Genomic DNA, 24,888 nt, shown 5'->3' with positions numbered 1-24,888 from the left:
TTTTTTTTAGCACTGCCCTGCATGAAATCCTAGATTACTACATCATGCCATTTTATATTATACAGAACACCAAAAACAATGTGCCACACAATAAACACAATGTGACATGTGGAGCGTCTTTTCTGCTTTTCAGTTCTGTTAGACATTAAATCTAAAACTCGTGCATTTCTGTTTCTGTGACGCCCAAATGGAAAAATGGCAGCGGAGGGGAAAATATTGGTTTCTTCTGACAGTGATATATTAACAAGATATTGCTATGCGTGTCACCTTTAAATATATGAGTGTAAACATGGAAAAGTGCTTGCTCCACATTGTAATAAACATGCAAACCTTGTCATTGTGTCCCAGCGTGAGAGCAGCAAAGCCGAGGGGAGTTAAAATGAGAAACGGATCAATTACTAAAGAAGTGTAGGTAGTAGCAACCCCATTGTGAGAAAACGAAACACAAAATTACTTTACTTTAATTGGTTTTATCTTAGTTTATTATTTATCGTGCCCTTGTAGCTTTATTATTTATTCATCTATGCCTTTCAATAACACCTGTTCTCTGGTTCCTTCGAAGGACGGCAACAGTTTAAAGGTGAATTTCACTTTTCTGTTTCTCAAGGCATGATACTGACAAATCAAGCTAAAGGGCTTATCAACTTAGACAGGAAATCTAAACCTGTAAGTATTATAAGGATGGAGAACAATGGTGAGTGGCTTATGTTAGTCCTCTGAACTGCACTGTCCAAATGCAATCCATTAAAGGTGCAACAATACTGGGATATGGATCGAAAAAATTAGGTATTAACTTGATCGAAATAATTGTTGAAATTCTTGTTTTCTGGAAAGGAAGTAAAGATCACATGGCTATTACACAGCATATCTAACACTGACTTACATCTATGAAGAGCAAATCTAATCTAAGTTAGGTTAATCATGCTCAAAACACACTTTTGCTGCTTTCAGAGCAAAGAACACAGCCCTCACCACTTTTTTTGGGTATTTTTAGCTCTTTTATTAGTCACCCTTGCATTAAGCACTGAGTTCTATCGTGACATAAGCTGCAGTAACCTTGTACAAGAACAAAGTTCTGTCTCCTTCCAGAGCGGATGAAACTTCAGCAAAAAGTGTGAGAGCAGCAGGTTTAAAACACGGTTATGAAATGTTGATTCATCCCTCTCTCCGCCGACTGTACAGGCTCTAGAGAAATCAGCAGCGGCAGTATCCTCATTAACAAAACATGCATCTCCAAACAACAACAGTGGCAAGGAAAACCTACATTTGGAAGGCGCTCATCCTTGTGTATATATTTAACCAGAAAATCCTAGGTGGATTCATTTCCACTAATCCCTCTCAGTGCCTCTACTGTATATTGGTGTAATTCTGACATCTGAGAGAGGGCCCACAGCTGAGGAGGCTGCAGCTCGCAGGGTTTACATGGATAATGATTACACACGTGCAAAGAGCAGTGACTGTGCTCAAAGAGGAAGAAGCCTTTATCTGCAGGGAGGCTGTTGTATGAATATTATTGGAATTCTTTTGTCAATCTGCTCATATAGGCCTACCGTATCTGCAAAGTGGTTAGCGTCACTGGATCGCCACAAAAAGGTTACAAACTGCTTTTTTACTGCTCTCATCAGCTTAAAAAATGGCTAATTTTCCAGAAATCTACTGTGTATGTCTTGGCTCCTGCTTGCACTGAGCCTAGCAGATGGGTAAATGCATAGAATATTGTTTTTATTTTCCTTTTGGGCACAAAACCAGACATATATTCCAAAAGAAACATGATATAAAAAAAAAAGTTGCTGTTTCCTTTGGTGGTGGGTCCATCAAATCTCAGGGGAATGCCCATAAGATGGACCAGGCAGCTCAGATACTGATTCAGCGCTGCAGGTTGTGGCTTGAGGAAGTGAGCAGAGAAATGTAATTGTTTCTCTGTAGGATAAATTGAGAAATCTAAATGTCTTTTGGGCTTTTGAGAATACACGTGCTCATTTTCCAACACAATCATAGCAAAACACCCCTGTGGAGATTATTTGTCATGTTGCAATTTCTCTGACTACTTTTCTCTGTTTTCATTATGAGACCAAGGAATGAGCTGCATTACTTATACTTACCAGTTTCTCTGGGCTGGACCTCATTGCTGATAGATTGCAATCGTTTAGTATGCAATGTGGGGGCGGCTAGTGAGATATTTGGCTCATTTAAGACCACAACAGGCAGCTCTTCTTACATTTTGATGCCAGATTAGAGGCTTATGTGCGCACTATCAATCAGCACTATTGCGTTTGTAGTTTGGATTTCTATTCATGAATCATTGCGTATAGAATAGCCTTTAGTAAAGAGACTGATTTGGGTAATGAGGATATTGAAGCTACATTACAGTATATGGTGTTAGAACAAAAACTACCCTTATGTAGACTTCTCTTTTCTTTGATCATTGAGCTGTGACCAATGAAATATGAATGACATGAATAAATGTCACACATGACTTATTTTAAGGTAAATATATTGCTTAATGTAATTACTTACTATATCGCAATACGTATCGTCCCAGGCTTACTAAATATGTCCGCAGTCTGTTTGTTTCCCATGAGCAAAGCTAGAATTTCAAGAATGGAGCACCTGCAGCACAGTGTCAAGCCCAGGGAACATCGCTTGTGGTATCTCCACAAGGCAGTGCCCAGAGCAGCCCACAGGCCAGAAACTAGAAACATGTGCAATAGATGTCATCACTACTTTATTCACAGAACCAAAAACTGCATGTAGCAAAACAAGGCACTGCCAGAATCAAAAAGATGTATTCTACGTATAAACCTCATGGCATACATTCTAAAACAGATGATGCAAATAAGGATTTAAGAATCTGAACATTTTGAAGTCATATTACCTCACTTCCTGCAAAGTGGCATTGGCTGTGACAATGGGAAAAGGTCACTATGTGTGCTAATTAAAAGTGTGGCAAAGAAAAGTCTCTTTGTTAAATATCATGGATCCCTGTGAATGCCAAACAGAGTAGAGAATGCAAATTAATGTGCGAAGTGGCAAAGTGCTGGTCAGGAGCCCTCATCAGACTAACCTTTTCAGATGTGAAAGCTAAACTTAAAACCGACAGATAACAGCAATAAACAATCACATTGTCAGTGGTTTACTGACTGTACAGTACAGTAAATGCCTTGTCAAAGCAGCTCCCTCTGCTGGGCACCTCCTGTATGGCTTCACATAATTTCCCCTCACCACAGAACAATCCCCAAGGTGATAAAGGATACACTGAAAAAAGAAGGGAGCATGGAAGGGGTAGGTGAGGAGGCGAGACAAAAAGGGACATTATTACAAGCTTTCAGATGCTTTTCTTATATGGATTTGAAAGCTGATGGTTTTTGTGGCTTTTGTATGACAATTTGGCCACTTAATAAATGAATCCTCTGATATGGGCCAATTCCTGGTCGGCACAATTTCTGCGATGCTTAAGTTACACCTTAAAAGTGCATTTGCGGCATCTTCAGCACATGCACTCAGCCCTGTTGCCATGGAAACGCAAGCCTGCTGTGAAGCTTGACCATTGCGAGAGACGTAGGAGAAAAGCTCTGAGAGGATAGCTGTCAGCTAGTTATTGTAGATTTGAGGCAGTACACCCAGAATGCTGCAACTGTTCAAAGTCCTAAAACCGGGAACCATATTAGTCCAGTGCTCATGTCTTTTCACTGACTTCCAGTCGCTCAGAGAATGCACTTTAAGCACCTCTGTACAACTCTCAAGCCAACGTACATCTCTGACATCTTAGAGTCGTACTGTCTATGAGAACCTGAAGGAGAGCTGGTGCCCAGAGTCCAGAGTTAAAATGGAAAGGCTGTGTGTCAGTATTATGCAGCTATAATCTGAATCTGTTTTCCTAAAGATGACAGGCCTCAATCCTGTCTATCTGAAAATGGTTCCATTTAGCGGTGCATATGTCAACGGAAAGTATTTTATTTGGACTTTTAATTTAATGTCATAAATATTTAAGTTTTATTGATTTTAGTTGGCCCTAAGTGTTATTTTAACTGACTATTAACACATTCCTGTTCTGTTATGCACCTTGAATTACACTGTGAACAAACAGTAATCTACATATAAATTTGCCTTGCCCAGACGAGAATGTGTTATGATTTTCTGTTTCAGTGTCACAAATTAAGCAACACTTCTTTAGTGGTCGCTAACAGACTTGCAACATAACACTCTCAGTTCAGCAGTGGGAAATCTTCTCAGCAGGCACTACTATAAGCCTTCATTCACTGTCCACTTCCTGCTGTTTAAAGCTTGCCTCATCTGAACAAGGCACACTGATTCATTCACTGAGCCACTGAAACAACAAAAGCATGCAGACCCAGTAACTATGTATCAGACTCATGAACGGAATAACCTGTTCCAGCCATTTGCACAGCTCTATTGCACTATGTGGTATGTCCACACTTAGAGCCATTGCTATGACTTAATACACCTGCACATCTGTCATACAATCCCTCTGTTGTTCTTTGTCAAATTGTGGTCGTCTTTATCAGAATTTACTTTTTATTTTAATCGTCTTTATTCATGCTCGTCTAGCATAGTTTTAAAGTTTTTATAGCTTTTTAAAAAAAATCTAAATTCTGTGTTGTGTATGTTGCACGATTGTACCGAGAAAAAATGCTAGTTTGTGAACCTGTTCCAAACAATGGCAAGAGACACTATTCTGATTCAGATAAAGTGCTATACTGTAAGTACAGACTTGTAATTACCTTTTACTTGTCCTTACTGTCTTGCCACGTGCATGTTCTATGTATTTTAGCGAGTGTTTTCTTGCTATTAGGATTGGCTGGTGGGTCAAATGGCGCTGGGGGATACAACAACTTTCAGACTGAGTCAGAGAGAGCTTGAGAAGAAAGGATTTGGAGATAAGCCCAGGCTCAGAAGCACCCTCTCCAGAATCTGTAAGCTGAACCTGTCACAACTATTTGTTTTCATTTCTATGATAAAAGCAATGCAATGCATTCCTCTGGCTTGTTTACCGGCATGGTGGCACAGCAGTTAGTGCTCGTGCTTCACAGCAAGAAGGTCGGGTTTGCAGTTCTCCATGTGTCTGCGTAGTTTTCCTCTGTTTACTCCGGTTTCCCCTACCACTAAAACATGTACAACAGGCCAGGATGATTGATGTGTGTGAATGAATGGTGTGATCAGGTGTGTGCAGTCGTGCTTCTGTCAGTCTACTCCAGGGGAAACTGAAGCTACATACGTAGTTTACGAGTGAATGAAGAACAAAATCTCCTGCACTGTGTGAAAATCTCCTGCACTTTGGGTGACTTGTGTCATGTGAAAAGAGCTATACAAATAAACCGCAATTCCATTCCATTGTTTACAGAACAACACATGGCAGCATTAAATTGAATGATAGAGAAACTGGGATCACGACTGACCCTTTCACAAAATGCAGTTAAACTGCTTAATGGGCACAAGTTTCGATAGTTCAAAGGCTTCCAAATGAAACTCCTGGGATGGCTGTCTCCTTGTCATAGCCAGCCCAGTAATCAAACACAATAGGGCATTACCCCATTTTTAAAATAACCGCTCAAAACCTCAACTAAAACAGGCATTTGGAAAGATACTAGTTGCAAGTTTTATGTCATGTTTATCAAGTGAGTGAATGGTATCGATTTAGTAAAACCCAATTAGCATTTAAAGCAAAACGACATGGGCATTACATTTTCAAGATTTTCAGGCACACATTAGATTTGAGTAGTGTGGTGCAAATGTAATTAGCCGGAAGTCCATTTTAGCTTTAAGCATGCATCATTCACAACACGGTAAACAACACGTGAGATGTCCGTGGGAGCAGCCATGGATGCTTGGAAATGCAGGGAGTTGCAACCATGGGATCTCCTGAATAAACAGGGATAGACTTGTTACCATGGTGACAATATCGATAAACCTACAACCTGTACCCTGTACTCCTCCACCTTCAAAGTCCTTTCCTTAGGCATGTCCCTGCATATTTTATGGTATACTGAATACTTTGTAATTTAGTATACAGTTGATGCATAAGAGTACTTAAATAAATATTATTTGCCACATTTATTACTTATATTCAAGGGAAAAATAGTAATAAATGGTATGTACTTTCAGAAATGTAATATTAAACAGAACCCAGCCACATATTACAGGTAAACTCAATGAATGTATTATTAGAACTTGAATACCTGCTTTTTTAATATATCATGCTGACTTCAACTTAAAATAAACAGAAGTACGCGTCTGTCACTTTACTTTCTTTTCTCCCACTGCAAGGCAAATGAGAACACAAAATGTGCTCTAGGCTGCAAGCTCACCCACAGAAATCAATTTGCATGGCTGCAGTAAACCATGAGAAATATCGAACTCCTATGGAATAATTTCTTCAGGTAATGCGAAGGCAACACTGCGAGGAAGTACTCAATTTCTCATCCACAAGAGAAAAATGAGACTCGATGTGCGGCTTAAAAAGAACTTTATTTACTCAGCTCTAAATGAGTTGACTGTACTAAACCATTATAGTTCCTTGACTCAAGTGGGAAGGCGTAAGCTTGAATGCTCAGTCCGGCGGGCATTTCCTGGCATCACAGTTTATCTCTCTGAGAAAAGGTCAGGCCTGCATCCGTAACACAGATGCAAACATGCGACCCATGGAAGATAAGTTAGAAACGCTGAGAAAGGTTGACTTTGTTCGCGTGCTGTGTAAATCGTTGCATGTAGCATTCAAGCTGCCTGTGTACGGTGGAGGGCAGGGGCAGCAGACAACAAAGGTCACAGTCGAGCGCATACAACAGAAGCAACTGTATGTAAGGGATTGGAGTAGTGGTTCTCAAACTGTGGTGCAGGGGCCTTTTGGGGATTTATTCAGTGGCATTGAGGGTCCTCCACTTTTATTTGGCTACTCTTGGTTTAGAACTTGTGAAATACAATTTAGTGTTATTTATTTATTTCGATGGTTTAAACCTAATTGATCTGGAGCTGCAGTCCCTCTGAGAATTGTCCTAAGTCCTGATAAAATCCTGTTTGCTCATTGAAAGCCACATGTGAGATTTAGACTATAGAATCTGAAACTTATCTTTAATAACACCTTGGTTTTCAAACAGTGTGCTTTGAGGGCTTGTCAGGTCTGTCTGATTTTACAGAACAGCTGCCGTTGTGGTGTATGCCAGTACCTGGACTGCAATTGATTTTGCAAGCATAGGCTACCATAAAATGCAGCGCACCATGTAATCATAGGCACTTAGTATGAGCCAGTTCCATCAAAAGCAGCATCGGTTCGGGCAGATGCATACAGCTTTTGTAACGGGAGCCAGCGTGAAGGTCAGTCGTTGTGAACAATCAGACTTTTGAAGGTCTACAAACTAAATCATGTATTGATTATACTATTACGATTGATTTTCTCCATGTAGAACGACTTACCACTAAAGCTTTGAACAGGCCTCATTAGTAATAAGATTCCACATGTAATCACCCGGTGACTGTTATTAGCAATATTCATGAAAGCAGAAAATTAGGCAAATTAGGAAGTGTGGCGGATGCAATGCTGCAGCACACCAAGTGGAAAAAAACACTAGTTTGAAAATATTTAATACATACTTCTTTTGATTAGGGCCTTTCTTTTGATTATGGCCTTGAGCTAATGTGAATTATTTATGATACGGATTCATTGATTAAAAACAGCTTTCACATGCCTAATATCTGCAAGGGAGCTTAAGGGAAAAGGGAAGCCATGGCTACAAATGAATTCAAATATATATTTTCCCCAGGACAAAGCAACCTAAAACTGAATTAATTTAATAAGCTTAGTTTTCGTCAATAGTGTGAAGTTTTATTGTTGAGTCTTACATGCCATCAAGTATTGTATTAACATACATTAAATTACAAATTGCAAATAGCACATTTAACACACTGATAGTACATTCTGTCAATAAAGAAGTAGGCATAAAGTTTCATAGACTTCTCAGAATGGTCAAAGTTCCCTTTGTTTGTGATTTAGAAAAACTTTTAATCCCAGCTGTAATTCCACAGAAATGGAAAAAAGTGGGGGAAATGAAACTGAAACGTTGTAATTTACAGTTTTTTAAGCTTCCTTCAATAGGTTATTTCCAAAAGCTATTTTCGAAACTCTCAGATCAACAAGGGCCTAATTAAAGCAGCGACATCAGCAAACACTCACTCCCCGAGTGATGTTCAGTTATATTAACAATTTATGGAACCCATTATATGACAATAAACAGCACCTTATTGTGCTATTAGATAGAGCACTGCCATCTGTCCTTTAGATTAACAAATCCATGTGGCTTTTAGAAGGAGTAGCCTACCCCTACTCCTCCATTCCTTTTGTCCACCTGCACTTACCAGAGTGTTGTCATCTTTAGTCAGTCATTGCAGGTATACTGGCAAAAAGGGAGTATGATAGGTTAATATGTGCAGGAGTACGAGAAGGCTGAGGCTTCCCATTTTTCAGCCATTGAGAAATATATGAGAAATACCAACACAATGGTGGACAGGACATGGTCCAATTTCTCTGTGACAAAGGTGTGTCAGATGATAGAATGGGGACTGAGTCAAATTGAAATCTGACATTTAGATGCCTGGAGCTGTGCTCTGTGGCTCTGATATGAACTGCAGTCAATGACAAATTGTTTGTATGAGGCCAGTCTCTGGATAACACCTCTGATAATGTTTAGGACGGAAAATTCACCCCTGACATTTGATTAAAGGTCAGATTTTGTATCCATTTTACTGACAGAAAGCCCTGGGAATCAGTATTCAATTCTGCCAAATCATGAATGCTCATTATTTCACCTCACAGTGTGAAAAGAAAAGAAAACAAGCCAACACCGACAGACCACAGAGAGCAGAGAGCTATTTACGGCGCCGTCTCATGACAGAAGAACCTGGGTTTGTTTGGGACAACTATAGTGAGTAATTATTTGTACGTAATTTTATTATTTTTGCTACAAAAAGCATCCATATATCATTTACACACAACTGTTACTCAACGCACATACGTTTCACTTAGAAAGATGCTCTAGTGTATATTACACTAGAGCATCTTTCTGAGTAAGAACATGCAGGATTGATTTAGTTATGGAGTAGAGAGCATCCATTTAAAGCTGAATTAAGGGACAATAGGCCTATAATTAATTAAATGACTAAACAGTCAAACTGGAGTCTTGGATCCAGAGGTAATAAACAGCTTGAAGCAACATCAATACGTACGTAGACCAGCTAAATTATAGCTGGTGGCATGTGTGCTATTTCTGATTGGCTAAACTCCCCTGAGAACAAAGCAGCACACTTGATTATTTTCTTTCCCTCTATTCGGCACCAGCGTACAGAACATTTACTTTGCGTACTTTGAGTAGGTGGATTAGTCTGCATAGATCAGCTGGGCTAAAAAATGTATATTATTAAACAATTTACTTATTTATTGTTATTTTCACACAAACATCACAAGACAAATCAACATGTTTTGTATAAAGTCGATCTATAGTATAAAACATATCACACACAACCAGAAAACCTTGTTCAAATATCCTGCATTACTTTGTGCGTCAGCTGATTCTTTTATTACTAAACTCACCTGACTAGAAAGTAGCAACAATGTCAACTCGGAACGCCATTGGACAGTCACACAGACGCATTTCGCCCCTATTGGTCCAGACACATGACACTCAAAGGGGCGGGACAAGCGCTCTGAACACAATGAAATGTACATGTTATAAGTTTGTAGGGCTTTCATACACCTGCGTGACTTTTGTCGGCATTACCGGCTGTGGGACGATGGGCAGAGCGGCGTTTGTCCTCGGGGTCGTTGTTTTAATGAGGTTTTCCGCAGAAGCCTTAGACAATGGCTTGGCGCTTACACCCACTATGGGCTGGCTGCACTGGGAGAGATTCATGTGCAATACCGACTGCGACGCTGACCCCGACAACTGTATCAGGTACGAGTGACGACTCAACAGTGTTTGTGAAGGAAGGTGATGGAAAATACCCACTGACATTATCAACACATATGTAAGATATGTCTATGCGTAGCTACCATTTCAAGCAATGGTAGCTATGGTTTCCCGGAAGTGTTTTATTGGTACAGGAGGAGGCAGCTTTCACAGCAGCTCGAAAACAAGTTAAGAGCTGATCATGCGGCTGACCTCATGTAAATGTGATGATATGTTGACGCCATTACCCGCACTGAAAAATAAATAAAATAATAATATTTTTTAATAATATCACTATTGATACAAAACGTCTTTATTTAAAATGTGTTGATCCTGTATGGCAAATTGTTTATTAACTTTAGGAAATGTTCAAAAGATAAACCAAATATATTTCATTTCAAAGGAATATTAAAATATTACTTCTCCCCAATAAAAAAAACTGAATATATGCCTTTAATAGTTAATATTTAAGTACATTTTTTGATTGAAATAACAATTTTACTTATAACATATTGATATGTCACATATTGTATTGCCTTTGCTTCTTCTGTGTCTATGAAATAATAATGATAATAATAATCATAATCATAATCATAATCATAATTTAAAAAAAACACTACCCACTGATCTCTACCTGCTGGCCCAACACAATGACCAACACCTGGGCACAACAAACACAAATGAGCCAACATGAGTAGACAGGCAAAGGCATTCAAAACAAATTATTGTCTAATTTTAATATCGCAGTCTCCAAACCTATTATGACTGTGCAAATAAAATTTGCAGATTTCTTAATCTTCATAAAAATTAAATTACTGTTTGTTCAAAACACCAAACTCCGCCTACAGTTCATGATCATCCTTCTGTGTCATGGTGATTTAAAACGTTTTCATGTTAACTGATCTTTTTTTACGCTTGTGTTTCTTTTTCTCTGGCAGTGAGCGGCTGTTTATGCAGATGGCAGATGTGATGGTTAAAGAGGGCTGGAAGGAGGCTGGATATGAGTACGTCTGCATTGATGACTGCTGGCCGTCCAAACAACGGGATGCTCAGGGCAGACTACAGGCAGACCCCAAGAGGTTTCCCAGTGGAATAAAGAAACTTGCCGACTATGTGAGTTCTAAATGAGTGAAGCGAGCTTACGCTGTTACCATTAGATTTTATGTGTCCATTTAAGGCAAGCTTTATTGTAATGAATGTTTTCAGAAAAATCAAGGCAGAAAACAATTAAAGAGTTTCAATATTCATATGAGGCGAATTGCATAATTTAGGTAATAGACACTATGTGCATTTGTTTATACTGTAGATAATACTGAATTACACATTCTAAGGTGCCTGCCCTGTGATAGCTATTGCCAATAATTCCAGTAGTACTCTTTGGGCTCAGGGTATATTTTGGTTTTCAAATAACAAAGTGTGATATATCATATATTGCACTGCCACCTGCTGGGAAATCTGTCTGCAGTTGTTCTCAGGAAGTGTATATCTGATGACTTAAATTTGTCCTGCTTCACTAGGTCCATTCAAAAGGTCTCAAGCTTGGCATCTATGCCGATCTTGGCTACCAGACCTGTGGAGGATACCCAGGCAGTCTGGGCTACCATGAGATTGATGCTCAAACTTTTGCTGACTGGGATGTGGATCTTCTTAAATATGACGGCTGCTATTTAGATTGGACGTTGGTCGGAGAAGGTGAGTCCCCAATATGTTTTTGTGCCCACAGTAGTGGCACATGATGGGTATTTTTGTAATCTTTTAAGTCTGATATTTGATACATATATATTTAAGGGTACAAAAACATGTCAAAAGCTCTCAACAAAACTGGAAAAAGCATCCTGTACTCCTGTGAATGGCCTTTGTATGTGTGGCCTTATGCTAAGGTGGGTACTACTCACCTAGTTGTGAGTATATTAAGATTTCTTCACAATGAAGTCTTCACGTAAACAAGTTTCTTTGCTCCAGCCTGATTACGCGGCCATTCGTGAAACGTGCAATCATTGGCGCAATTATGATGATGTCTATGACTCATGGAGCAGCATCAAGTCCATTTTGGATTGGAGCGCTAATCACCAAGATGACATTGTTCCCTCAGCTGGGCCTGGAGGCTGGAATGACCCTGATATGGTACTTAAATCTATACACACGTCACTCATAAGTTAAATATGGCACCGCAACAGAATGTATACTTGTCTGAACACTTTTGTTCTTTCAGCTTGTGATTGGGAACTTTGGCCTAAGTCATGCCCAGCAGGAATCCCAGATGGCCTTATGGGCCATTATGGCAGCTCCTCTGATCATGTCCAATGATCTGCGGGACATTTGCCCTCGGTCTAAAGCACTGCTACAGAACAAACACATCATAGCCATCAGTCAGGACCCTCTGGGAAAACAGGGGTACCAGACTTTCAAGGTACATCTGCCTAATTTGCAATTTCATAATAAAAAGTACTTTTACTCTATATTTCACTAACCAGTTTTAGGTACTATTCACGGTAAGGATGTAATTTTAAGGACTTTTGACTGTTCAGAAATAATGGCCCAATGTTTTGCTATGACAATGGTCCAAATATTAACTAACCTTAATCCTTTATACACTTTAGAAAAATGACTTTGCGGTGTGGGAGAGATCCCTTTCAGGAGACCGGCATGCAATTGCTGTGATGAACACACAGGAGATAGGTGGCCCTCGCAAGTTCCTGCTTGGTGTAGCCCCTGGCTGGAAGCTGTGTAATCCCAAATGCAATGTAACTCTGATCCTACCCAAGTACCAGGAGCTGGGGGTTGTTCCTGTCCAGACTGACCTGATGCTTCCGGTGAACCCCTCAGGCACCACCCTGCTGACATTCACCTCTCTCAACTCGCTGAATGACAAGCGCCGCTGGAGAGTCACTTTGTAAATGAAGGGATATTTTTTACAATGCACTGATGCTTTATATGCAACTTTTTAATGCACTTTTTCTTTCTACAAATGTGTTAAATTGAATGACTTAATTGATTTAATAAAATTAAACTTAAGACCTTTAATTCTCCACAATAGAATGTTTTAGGGATAAGGCTGAGTTTTGATCTACTCTCTAATGGTCTATGCCACCATTAAAAAGCCAATTTAGTCAAGGCTTTATCCTGATGTTCAATTTCACAGCCAACCTAAATCCAGTTATTGTGGTAAACTCATCCAGAAGCAGGTTTGCAAAATCAGTTTGCTAGTGATACTTCATAATATAGACCTAATACCTAATTACAGTAAAGCAGTGCGTCATGTCTGTAATAAGATCACAGATGACGATAGCCATCCATTGTCCCATCACTTTGAGCTCCTTCCATCAGGGCAGAGATACAGACTTCCTTGTGCCAAGAAAAAAAGTGTACAGGAATTCTTTTGTTCCCTTTGCCATCAAGGAGCTGAACAAGTTGTCTAATGTCCACTAATGTCTTTCAGTCTGTTCCTTTCCCTTAATGAAGTACCTGCTGCTGCGGTGTCTGCAATGAACTGATTTTTATAATGATTTTATGTACATTGCTGGGCAAATGTATTGGAATGCAAATTTATCAAAGGTAAATTTCTGCCATCATTGTGCATGGTAGACAAGTTTTTTCTATTCTAATATCATTAAAGTCAGACTTGATACCCCTTATTGTACTTAAGTTTCATCTTTTAATTCAACAGAGCAGTTAAGCTTTTCAGCTTGCATTGCAGGTGATACTCTGACAATTAGATCATTCAAAAGTTAATTTAATTAAATGTGAAACAAATTTACGATACCAAGTTCATTTTCAAAATATTTTAATTGAGTTTTAATTTGGGTTTCTTACAAGCTGAGCCATAATAAGGCTATACATGACTCACTCTGCATGTAATGAGTATCATTAGTTTCAGTTTTAAGTTAAAACTCACTTAACAGTATTCTAAATTTTCCGAGTTTCACCTGTATGGGACATCTACCAAAAAATGTGGTTTATGGAAGCAGTTTTACGTGCTGCGCCTTACATGACATGCATCTTTAAATGCTCCCTCACAGGGTGAACGACTGTCCCGAGCTTCCAAGTCAGTAACAGGATTGGGACACAATTCCATCAGAAATTTCCTGCTTGGGGCTCAAAAAACAAAACATTTTTTTTTTGCACTGCCTGCTATGGAGCACCAATTGTCAAAGTTCCACTTCTGATTTGTCCGTATTGATTTGACTATAAAAACTTAGCAAAAATCCAAATTCTATATCCTAACACTGCGAAATTCCTCTGAATACATTTTATTTGATTGCATAACGATCACTAGCCCCCAATTCAAATCTTGGCTCATTGTAATGATCTTTGCCCCCCCATTTAATCTAACAATCTGTTTTAAGGTTTTGGTCCAGGATGACTTGGCCAAGAAACGTACCGTTTTAGTAACTTGATTTGAGAAAGTGAGTCATCAATGGCACTGAACAGTAAACACTCGAACACTGAGCAAATTGTAGTATTTTATTGAAACCATGAACGACCCCAGGAGACTGGTCCACAGTTTAAAACTGGATGACCTGGCCCTGGAAAGTAAAGAGACAGACGTTAAGATACATAAGCATTTTGTTGAGCTCCAAGAAGTAGACAGAATCTGTAGACGCTTCAGGCCCATCAAACCAAAACACTAACAATTCTGATTTGAATTTTAAATAAGTTAAGGCCCCACTAAATAACCTTCACATGTTTAAATAACTTGCTTTAGACATGTTAATGGTGGCCTTTTGGGCACCAGGTTGAACATGTATTATCTTAAAATTTGTAATAGATTAAAAATGGTGTATTACAAACATACCTTTCTCTTCTTGTCACCTCCCAGCTCAAAGTGCTTGCATCTCTTGATAGCCAGCATTCTCTTTGACCTGCAGTTGGGCTCAACGCACTCTAGCCTCAACACAATCTTCTTTGTTGTCTTAGCCTACAAATAAAAATAAATTAAGTGACATATTATACAATGATTTTCAGAAGCGCAACAACCACTCACCTTTTTCCTGAAAATGGGCTTTGTTTGACCACCGTACCCGCTCTGCTTTCTGTCGTATCTCCTCTTACCTGCACAACATCAGGATTAGCAAATGTAGAATATATGACAGAGTCGCACAAGAACGACCACTCACCCTGAGCATAGAGGGAATCCTTTCCCTTCTTGTACTGGGTTACTTTGTGGGGCTGGTGCTTCTTGCACTTCTTGCAGAAGGTTCTGCGGGTCTTCGGGACGTTCACCTGTGTACAAACAATATCATCAGTAAAAAAAAAAAAATGAAACATTCATACATCACAACCTTACGATGGAAGTCAACACCAGGGCTCACACATACACTAGCACCGAGCTACAACGTTAGCATGGGATAAGCTCTACTGCCCAGATTTCAAACTTATCCGTGGCCACATGTACTACATTCGTGTTTAACAAATTCAAACACGTGCCTGAATTGATTGTTCACATACCAGGTTTGTGAAGTGACGGCTAGGGAATAGCCTGCTGATAGAAACAAGCTAGTAAACCTGTTTACACATCTTTTAAGTATCTAGCTTCCAAAACACATAATATCAGCACAATACCATCCGATACATGTACAATAGACTTGTTGCCACATAGCTTTATGAGTAGGATATTTCTACTTATTCCCATTTACGAAGATTACAAATGATTGTGCGGAAGAATCATAACGTACCATGGTGGCGACCCGAAGCAGAGCGAAAGAGGAAGAAAAGACCGGATGCACTCGCTAATGTAGGGCAGCGAGCGCGTGTGCAGCACTGCCCTCTAGCGGTGAGGCGAGCAAGGAGCGCAGTAAAACCAAATTCACAAATGCGCTCTCGGCAGGATATTATTTCTCGTAATGCCTGGATTTTTGGGGGGAAATATTACTTGAGTACTCAGTTACTGTTTGAGCGGAAATGTCTATTTATTTTCAAGGACGCCATACATTATGTGAAACAAACTATACAATGATGTGGAAATCGTGACATCTACAAAGAAAAATCCAAGAAAATGGAATGAAAATACGGAAAAATCTATTTTATGGATCAAAATCATGCATTTTCAACTTGAATTTTTATTCACAGTGGAAAAAGTAACAATTATTTTTACTCAAGTAGGTCTACATATAGGCCTACTTCATAATAATTTTACTCAAGTAGAAGTAAGAAGTACTGTATGATAAGAAGTACAACAACAAAAAAGGTTACTCAAGTACATGTACGTGAGTAAATGTAACTGAGTACCCACCTCTGGGTTAAATGCAAAATATATTTTAGCAACTACAGATAACATCTTGCATACTATACCTGCTACAAGCCATTTAAACAGTACAGGGCTGATATGGAAATGAACAACAAGAAAAAAGGGAAGTAAAGGGGTGTCGATTCCTCTCTGTGGGTGTGTTTTAGCGTCTTGCTTCACATATTAACTCACATTTCATGAAAGGCACGCTACAGACACAGGCAGTGGTAGCGCTTCATCACACCTGCGGTCTGATGCTCTGGGTAAGTAAAGCTCATTGTTTTCAGTGTGGTTCATTAGTTGATAGAAACAGACTTGACAAAAATACTAAGTCTTCTTATTCATGCAACATTTTTAAACTCCATGTCTTGTCATGTCTACTAGTAATGCATTACAACATTGTAACTGTACTTGACGGTTTGCTTTATATTTATTTGTAGAGGATGATTTTGTCAATATTACATTCCACCAAAATGAGACGCACATATTGTCAGCCTTGTGGGTGCACTCTTCTACATGCAAATGTCTCTTCTATTTCTTTTTTCTACAAATAGACTACCACAAACTTATCTGTCAGGAAATGTTGGGAGGGCCATCATCATGACAGGTTCCTGTTGAATAAAGTCATTTTTGTGATAAGGATGAGTTCGCTGCGTCATATAGGTCTGTAAAAGATACTGTATGACACTGCTGGTTAAAGCTTTTAAAACTAAAAGATAAAGTTGCAAAAATACTCAACAGTCTAATTATTTCATAGCTTTTGTATCCCATTATTGTAAAATTATTGAAATTGTACTGGCTGTAAACTAGTTGCTCATGATTTGTTTCACTAATTTAAACTTTTTAGGATTTCAGAGTCATGAAATGGATTTGGTTGTTTGTACACAAGTAGAATAAAATCTAACATAGGTTTAAAACAGGACTATTAGGTCACACTGTATTTCTAAGGAATAGATCTGCAGAGGCGCCTGCAGTACTAGATTGACTAGATATGAGATATGAGTCTTCACGCCTTCAGCTGACACGGCACAATACTTTAGAGTGATTAAAAAAAAAGTGTTACATGCTTGCAGAAACAGTGCACATATCGACGTTAACAGTTAAGTTTATGCCACACTGAGGGCATCTGCAAATCTAAGCTGCATGTGCACTGCAAGGAGAGATACTGGAACTCTCTTTGCAGTAAAACAATGCTGCAACTTCCCCATGATTTTGTCTGTGTCAGCCACTCTCAATCGAGAGAAAATTGTACCCTAAACCCTCAGTAATCGTATAAATCAGTCAGTCTAAGATAGTTTGTACAAGTCACTCAAGCGGAGCGTGATGTAGTTCAGATGGTAGAAGGAAGTACACATGTGCTGAAAATAGGCTGAGCTGAATACTGACACACACAGTAAGGTTGTGTGACAGGGGTGAGATTATGAAGCACATACTAGTCTGTGCAAAGTGCCAATATTTGGACTATGACAATTTGCTGAATGTCTCTCCCTGCCCTTCGCCTCCTTTCACTCTCTGAGCTGTGCTGTTAAACAAAGCCGAGCCTGGATTGTATATAAAAACTGAATTACACTCTTGGATATATTTCAAGTGCAAATGCAATATCTCCCTGTAAAAATAACTGACTAACACTAAACGTATAGTTATCCCACTGACGTCATGTTTGTGGTGAAAAAAAGTATTATAATAAAATGCTGTTAATTCAAACCAATAGGACAAATATCTCTATAGGCAAGTAATTAAGTAGAAGAACTGCTTTTAAGTTCCATTTTTAGGCACTTGCACAACATCACCGAAGTACATTTTACGGTGAATACTTTTGTACTTTTAAGATGATAGAACTGTATTGAGCTCACAATGGCAACGTTCACGTGTTTTCCCACAACTTTTAGGACAGGATTAAAAATAAGGGTATGTTTGTTTTTTGGTGCAGAGTATTCGTTTATACTCCGAGTACTCCCCCAAGGGTGTTTGTTTAGAACGTGATCAACGTACTTTTGTGTGGTGTTCAAAATAAAGCTAAAGTACTCTAAGATTTGAATGTTTTTTGCTGCAAAATATTATTAAAACCAACTCGCCTTTTAAAATAATATTCAAATACTTTTCAGTTTCGACATAAAAAAGCTAAGCCCTAGAATAATGCACATTCCACTCATTCAGGAGTTAGTGGTAAAATATCTGGTACTTTTTTCTGCCAACAGATGGGACATTGAGCAGAGGCTGATTAGCATTTTTGTGTCCAGCGGTCATCAGAGAGATTCCTGGTTGAGTTTCCTGTTAAAGCAGCCCTCATTTGGTTTGACCAGGATGCTAAAGAAACTGATGGGGTGATACTATGCAAAGCAGGTTCATGCAAACTAGTTCTAATCTAAAAAACTGGTGCTATGCCACGTTTCGGCTGTTTGCGCCACAATCTTTTCTGATCTGAGCCTCTATGGCAGTGCATGTTTCTAAACAACTTGAACAGGCATTTGTACTCCACAGTCTGTCCTTTAAGAATTGTCAGTGCTCAAAACATTACCAGAGTGACAATGTGTTCACAGACATGTTGACAGTTACTATTGTCCTAAAAGATTCAAATGAGATGAGTCACAGTACTGCTGCTACAGTGTATGTGTTTTTTTTTTTTATGTGCAGTGGATGAATCATGTCGGACATTATACTGGAGAATATCTTTGTAAAAAGATCACAGCAGAAGAAGAAGACCTCCCCATTGAACTACAAGGAGCGCTGGTTCGTTCTCACTCAGGAGAAAATCGCCTACTATGATTATGATGCTGAAAAAATGGTGCGTGACGTGAAATAATACAAAGCGGTTTGTCTGCTGTGTCTGTGACTGTTTCCTCTTCCTCCAAGCAGAAACGAAAAAGTTTTAAGGGATCCGTGGACCTTGATAAAGTGAAGTGTGTGGATCTAGTCCAAGCAGAGGCTGGTGCATCACCGGAGCGTTGTTTCCCATTTCAGGTGAATCTAAAAATCTCTCTGGTGATATTTCTTATGCTGTTCAAAATGCTCATCGGTACAATACAGGTGTGCTATATTAGTGAAAATGTGAAAGTGCACTGAAAGAACTGAAACTGTCTGATCAACCAGGGGATTTTGGGCGCCACAGGTGTATTAACTGTGTTTTTATCATATTTGTCTACACAGATCATTTATGACGAAGGGCCTCTGTATATTTTTGCCAAAAATGAAGACATCCGAAATCAGTGGATTAAAAAGTTAAAACTAAGTAAGTTTGTTGTTGCATTCACGTGATTGTTGTACGGCTGTGATGCTAAAGTGCTGAAGTGTGAAAGTCCAGATCTCAGCAGTGCTACAGCCTAACCATGCAAATGCTTATTTTGACTCATTGTAAATGTGCTCAGTGGTGCAATACAACCAGGATCTGATGCAGAAGTTTCATCCATGTTTCTGGGTGGATGGGATGTGGCTATGCTGCAAACAGGAAGTTAAACAAGCCCCGGGTTGCAAGGTCTTAAATGAAAAAAATGGTGAGGACTTAAAACTTTACCTGATTTGTCCAATTTGTACAAATCTGACCAATAGCTGTATTTTGATTTCAAGGTTTTCAATCTCAGTCAAGAAAATCTCAAAGGAAACCTCTTCCGCCGACACCTACAGAGGTACAAGCTCAAGTAGCCTTATGATTATTATTATTTTTTAAGTCCTTGAGTGTAATCTTACGGTATTATCAGGAGAAACAAGAGCGACCTCTGCCTCCTAAGCCACCAGAGCCTTCAGGCCCGTCTGTGGGAATGACAGTGAGGGCAGATTATGACTACACACCAGGAACTGCACAGGACCTGGAGCTGAAGAAGGATGAAGAGTACACCATCCTCGAGATGTCCGATCCCAACTGGTGGAAGGCCAGGGACCAATTTGGGTGAGATCTCTTCAGATAATATTAGCGAATACTATTCTTAAAAATCTATTAATAACTTTATTGGCAAAAGTAGTTGTCTTTCAATAAGCTTTAAAGTGATAGTCTGAAAGTCTAAATGTTTTACAAATTTTATAAAATGCTTGACCACCTAGTCTTGCATTATGATGTGAAGTAAATATGTACTATTTTGTGTAAAGCACATCCTTCCCGGATCTCAGCAACTAATCAGAGTATAGTATCCTCCCGTGTTAACCAATGCGACGAGCTTTTCCAGTGAACCAGTCTGTCAGGTCCAATCAGGTAGAATGGGGAGGAGCTCGATTTTTTACTTTTAAAGATTCTGTTCCAGCTCTCCTCATTTTGCAAACTAAGAAGGGCTTTCTGGTTAAAGAGGAGATTGTTTATTTTGACATTTCAATCTACCTCTCCTCACTTTGCAAACTTACAGACTATCACTTTAACTCAATGGCTGTTCAATTAGTTAGGTTTCCTCCCCGTAAAGCAAAATGGCATGTTTTAACAAAACAGCTAAACACTTGTCATGTAACATATTAATACGCACTGAGATGGAAAACAAGACACATTTTGAACCAGAGACTTAACATGTTTTATCATTAATAACTACCTTTTATCACTATTCATTTGTTTTGCAGAAATGAAGGATATATACCAAGTAACTACGTTGTGGAAGCAAAGACCGGCTTAGAGAGATTTGAGTAAGTGTCCCGCAGAAGTGTAAACAGAACTGCAAACATACTGACGTTGGTTCATTTTTGCAGCTGGTATTGTAAGAACATGAACCGCAGCCAAGCAGAAGCGTTGTTAAAATTTGAGGTTAAAGCATTCTATAAAATGAATATAAAAACATTTGAATGAACTGCAATAGATTGCTTATGTTTTTTTTCTTGTTTCCCCTTCGGCTTGTGGTACTCTATTCTATTTAGAACAAAGATGGCGGTTTCTTGGTACGAGACTCAAGCAAGGCTGGGAAGTACACTGTATCTTTATTCACCAAGGGCGGCGGGTGAGAACATACTCTACATATTCATATCGGCTAAGGCATGTTTCATTTAAACTTATCAAAAGAAGAACTGTTCAAACTGAAAGTGGGAACAGTGCTCCACTGAGGGAAAGACATGTAAATCAGACACATGCAAAGCAGGGCCATACAGTGAAGCTCTGCACTGAAATGTACTTTATCAGGCACGTGTTTATTTGTATACTGTTCTTTGACACAGGGAAACCGTAGGAAGCTGCAGACATTATAACATCTGCACTACGGCACAAGGGCAGTTTTACCTGGCAGAGAAGCACAATTTCAGCACTATCCCAGATCTCATCTTCTACCACCAACACAATGCAGCAGGTCTGCTCATCCAGGCTTCTACAAGTATTGTTTAAATGAAAAAGAAATTCATCATTTTTTTTAATATTGGTTCATGTTTATAGGTATGGTAAGCAGACTCAAATACTGTGTATCCAATCAGACAAGGCCACCATCAACAGCAGGACTTGGCTATGGTAAGAATGTAATTGTAATATTTGTATTTTCCCCCTTTTACAGTCCTTACTATCATTGTCATGTACTATTTCTGCTGACAAATAAAGAAGTCTTACAAATGAATAGCTTCTGTAAATAGTCTAAAACACGTCTCTTGAATTGTGTAGGGGTGTGGGAGATTGATCCGCGTTACCTTACCTTCATCAAGGAACTGGGCAATGGTCAGTTTGGAGTGGTGAAATACGGCAAACTGCGAGGCCAGCACGACGTGGCCATCAAAATGATCAAGGAGGGCTCTATGTCTGAGGAGGATTTCATAGAAGAAGCCAAAATAATGATGTAAGAATTTTAGTATGAAAGGTGAACTTATGTACACTCGTTTTTTTCCTCTTTTTTGTGATTAGCTCAAAATGCTGAACTTCCTTCTGCTTTCTGTGGGTCAAACCAGGAAGCTACGTCATGAAAACCTGGTGCAGTTGTATGGCGTGTGCACGAAACAAAGGCCCATTTATATAGTGACCGAGTATCTCTGTAATGGCTGCCTCCTGACATATCTTAAGGAAGGCTTAACGCAGCATCCCACCATGGTGCAGCTTTTGGAGATGTGCAAGGACGTCTCTGAGGGCATGGCTTATCTGGAGTCCAAACAGTACATTCACAGAGATCTGGTGAGATAACATAGATATTTGTCGAAATTTTGTGAATGATTAAACCCAGATTAACAATGTGTATGTTTCACAGGCTGCCAGGAACTGCTTGGTAGACAGCAATGGTACTGTGAAAGTGACGGACTTTGGACTGTCCAGGTACAGCTTCTCTTATACAGCAGGTTAAAGATAATGTTATTCATATTCAATAGAATTATAGCCACTCCTGCTTTCTATTCAAAAGCACATCTTTGTAAAGTTAAGTTTAGTTTATTTGTTCATTTGAGCACTTGAAATTCTGCTCAAAAAGAATAAAGAACAGCCATAGTCCAAGGACAATGAAGGACATTTCCCTGACTTAAACGTTTATGAATGTTCAAAAACAGGATAACGCTTTCCAAACCCATCCCATGAGTAATGCCAGAAGCGAATACAATTTTATTAACTTGATTTCTCTACAGGTATGTCTTAGATGATGAGTACTTACCCTCAGCAGGCTCAAAGTTTCCTGTGCGCTGGTCTCCTCCAGAGGTGCTGCTATATGACAAGTTCAGCAGCAAATCAGACATCTGGGCATATGGTAAAAGTCTTTCATATCACAGTTGTGTGAGGGGTTGTATGTAACAAGTAGGTTGCAGCAAGGTTGATGCCGTTTCCATGTTCTAATTAAATATATATTTTTATTTAATCTTAAAATAGATCCTCCCTAGCCATATCATTTGGCTGGTTAAATGGTAAATGGTCTCAACTTAAATAGCACTTGCCAAAGGGCTTTACATCAAGGAACCACTCACCCATTCACACTCTCAATCATACACCAATCTCCACAGAGACTAGCAATGTCTTGCTCAAGGACACAGTGTGCACCTGCAGGATTTGAACCCCAAACCTTCTGATCATGAGACAACCCTCTCTACCATCTGTTGCCCATATACTGTATAACAAAAGGCAAACCATTGTGTTCTTTCTGGGTGATTCGAATAAGTACAATTAGGCGTCTTCCTGCTGACTGACCATTACATTAATATGAGACCAAAAGTTTCCCCAGACAGACATGGTAATATTGTCTCTGTTCTTTATTTTAAACTGTGGGGCTTTCTTTCTTTCCCCCCCCCCAATGTTTAAGAATAACTCTGGCAGCCACTGATGCCCCAACCATGATAACAGAGAATTTATCATTAGGCATGTTTGCTATTTGTTCTCTAACACCCAGTAAACATAATCTTGGACAAGATGGCACAGTTCTTCCTAACCAGCCACTCAGAGCATGAACATCCACTGGCCAGAAACAACTAATAACTTGGCAATCCCATAAACAGTGCACATGTCTGAATGATTCTCCATATAAATGCAACCTATAATGTCATCATTTGATAGGCGTATTGTTGAACAACTGCTATTAAAACATTATTTATAAGTTTCTCTCTCTCTCTCTCCCTCCCTCCCTCCCTCTCTCTCTCCCTTTTTCTCTCCCCCTCCCTCCCTCTCTCTCTCCCTCTTTCTCTCTCTCCCTCTTTCTCTCTCTCCCTCCCTCTCTCTCTCTTTCTCTCCCTCTCTCTCTTTCTCTCTCTCTCTTTCTCTCTCTCTCTCTCACTCTCTCTCTATTTATATATTGTAGGAGTCCTCATGTGGGAGGTGTACACGTTGGGACGGCTCCCATATGAACGCCTTAATAACACAGAAATAGTCGATCAAGTGTCCCGTGGTCATCGTCTCTACCGCCCCCAGCTGGCCAATGAAAAGGTCTACAGCATTATGACAAGTTGTTGGGTGGAGGTATTCCTTTTAATTAATAATTAAATAATTAATAATAATTATTTGTCGACTTAGTTGTGCAACTACGATGGTAACTATATTTTTGTCGTTTCAGAAACCAGATGAAAGACCCACATTCGTAGAACTGTCTGTAACTGTCCAGGACTTGCTGTACGAGCTCCAATAGTTAATATTAGCGATACTATTGGAATATGTGTTTATTATTATTGTTATTATTATTATTATTATTGTTATTATTGAAACAATGTAAAGATTTTTGTTTTAATGTGCAAATATTTAAAGATAGGTTAAGAGTAATTGAACGAATGTTGTTATTAAGTGGTTGATGAATATACACTTCAAACAAAAGTGATCTATTGTCTGTCCATGATAACAAGCTCCAGCACAAAATATAACAGCATAAAATAAAAAATAAATTAAAAAACATCAGAAAGATGAAACCTTACGTCATCACGCACACAACTGAACGCCCTAGAACGAGCTCTCTGATTGGTTGGAGTCGTTTCCTGTTTTCTTCATGTTACAAGAAGCTACACACGTGAAGGTCAGTTTCTAACAAAAAGAAGTCAGATAATTACAGAGGGATTACATTTTAAACCAATATGAACAGCCAAGGAGGGACGTCGGACCCACAGCTTCAACAATTTATCGAAATTGAGTCTCAGAAGCAACGCTTTCAACAGCTTGTACATCAGATGACAGAGGTTTGCTGGGTAGGTGAGCTTTTTTGCTAGCTATACATTGACTCGTAGACCTACAAATATGCGATTTTTCATTAACGTTACATTATTTTCGGCTAACCTCATAATGGACTTGATTAGTTTTGCTAATGATATAGCATTGCATATGGTTCCATCTTTTGTTATCTTTATTATTGATTGCCAATTATGTTCATTCTTTCT

The 24,888-nt window shown here is 39.1% G+C and overlaps 4 protein-coding genes across 4 annotated transcripts in view; 3 read left to right on the top strand and 1 right to left on the bottom strand.

Annotated features, from left to right (window-relative positions):
* timm8a (translocase of inner mitochondrial membrane 8 homolog A (yeast)) overlaps window positions 1–24,888 on the top strand; it is a 72,975-nt gene that overhangs the window by 47,090 nt on the left and 997 nt on the right. The window contains exon 2 of the mRNA XM_079556369.1: window positions 24,516–24,699. Within this exon, the coding sequence (XP_079412495.1) occupies window positions 24,589–24,699 (111 nt within the window). The 5' untranslated portion in view covers window positions 24,516–24,588. The remainder of the gene's footprint in view (window positions 1–24,515; window positions 24,700–24,888) is intronic.
* Window positions 9,703–12,951, top strand: gla (galactosidase, alpha). The gene is made up of 7 exons (XM_079556730.1): window positions 9,703–9,959; window positions 10,892–11,066; window positions 11,471–11,645; window positions 11,742–11,833; window positions 11,916–12,077; window positions 12,166–12,363; window positions 12,554–12,951. The coding sequence occupies exons 1-7, from the start codon at window positions 9,721–9,723 to the stop codon at window positions 12,848–12,850; spliced, it is 1,338 nt and encodes a 445-aa protein (XP_079412856.1). The 5' UTR covers window positions 9,703–9,720; the 3' UTR covers window positions 12,851–12,951.
* rpl36a (ribosomal protein L36A) lies at window positions 14,404–15,709 on the bottom strand. Its single transcript, XM_079556739.1, has 5 exons — window positions 15,629–15,709; window positions 15,071–15,176; window positions 14,938–15,005; window positions 14,749–14,871; window positions 14,404–14,479 (listed from the first exon to the last, which is right to left on the bottom strand). The coding sequence occupies exons 1-5, from the start codon at window positions 15,629–15,631 to the stop codon at window positions 14,459–14,461; spliced, it is 321 nt and encodes a 106-aa protein (XP_079412865.1). The 5' UTR covers window positions 15,632–15,709; the 3' UTR covers window positions 14,404–14,458.
* btk (Bruton agammaglobulinemia tyrosine kinase) lies at window positions 16,368–24,301 on the top strand. The gene is made up of 18 exons (XM_079556338.1): window positions 16,368–16,442; window positions 18,814–18,964; window positions 19,036–19,140; window positions 19,327–19,408; window positions 19,545–19,670; window positions 19,744–19,802; window positions 19,875–20,062; window positions 20,716–20,778; window positions 20,842–20,896; window positions 21,007–21,086; window positions 21,301–21,428; window positions 21,512–21,583; window positions 21,731–21,902; window positions 22,012–22,231; window positions 22,305–22,369; window positions 22,672–22,790; window positions 23,829–23,986; window positions 24,081–24,301. The coding sequence occupies exons 2-18, from the start codon at window positions 18,824–18,826 to the stop codon at window positions 24,150–24,152; spliced, it is 1,905 nt and encodes a 634-aa protein (XP_079412464.1). The 5' UTR covers window positions 16,368–16,442; window positions 18,814–18,823; the 3' UTR covers window positions 24,153–24,301.

The sequence above is a fragment of the Gobius niger genome (genome assembly GCF_951799975.1).
Source record: "Gobius niger genome assembly, chromosome: 5".
In the NCBI taxonomy this organism is placed as follows: Eukaryota; Metazoa; Chordata; class Actinopteri; order Gobiiformes; family Gobiidae; genus Gobius; species Gobius niger.
The sequence above is the reverse complement of the archived record's forward strand: the minus strand, read 5'-3'. Positions and strand labels throughout refer to the sequence as shown.

Bases quoted from the DNA above. Each gene is read 5' to 3' on its own strand.
- gla (XM_079556730.1), top strand. From the start codon at position 9,721: ATGAAATGTACATGTTATAAGTTTGTAGGGCTTTCATACACCTGCGTG. The intron at 11,067-11,470 runs GTGAGTTCTAAA...CTGCTTCACTAG, and splicing joins TAAAGAAACTTGCCGACTAT to GTCCATTCAAAAGGTCTCAA. The intron at 11,834-11,915 runs GTGGGTACTACT...TCTTTGCTCCAG, and splicing joins ATGTGTGGCCTTATGCTAAG to CCTGATTACGCGGCCATTCG.
- btk (XM_079556338.1), top strand. From the start codon at position 18,824: ATGTCGGACATTATACTGGAGAATATCTTTGTAAAAAGATCACAGCAG. The intron at 20,063-20,715 runs GTGAGATCTCTT...TTTGTTTTGCAG, and splicing joins AAGGCCAGGGACCAATTTGG to AAATGAAGGATATATACCAA. The intron at 21,584-21,730 runs GTAAGAATGTAA...TGAATTGTGTAG, and splicing joins AACAGCAGGACTTGGCTATG to GGGTGTGGGAGATTGATCCG.
- rpl36a (XM_079556739.1), bottom strand. The intron at 14,872-14,937 runs GTGAGTGGTTGT...TTTTATTTGTAG, and splicing joins AGCCCATTTTCAGGAAAAAG to GCTAAGACAACAAAGAAGAT. The intron at 14,480-14,748 runs GTATGTTTGTAA...TTTACTTTCCAG, and splicing joins GAGGTGACAAGAAGAGAAAG to GGCCAGGTCATCCAGTTTTA.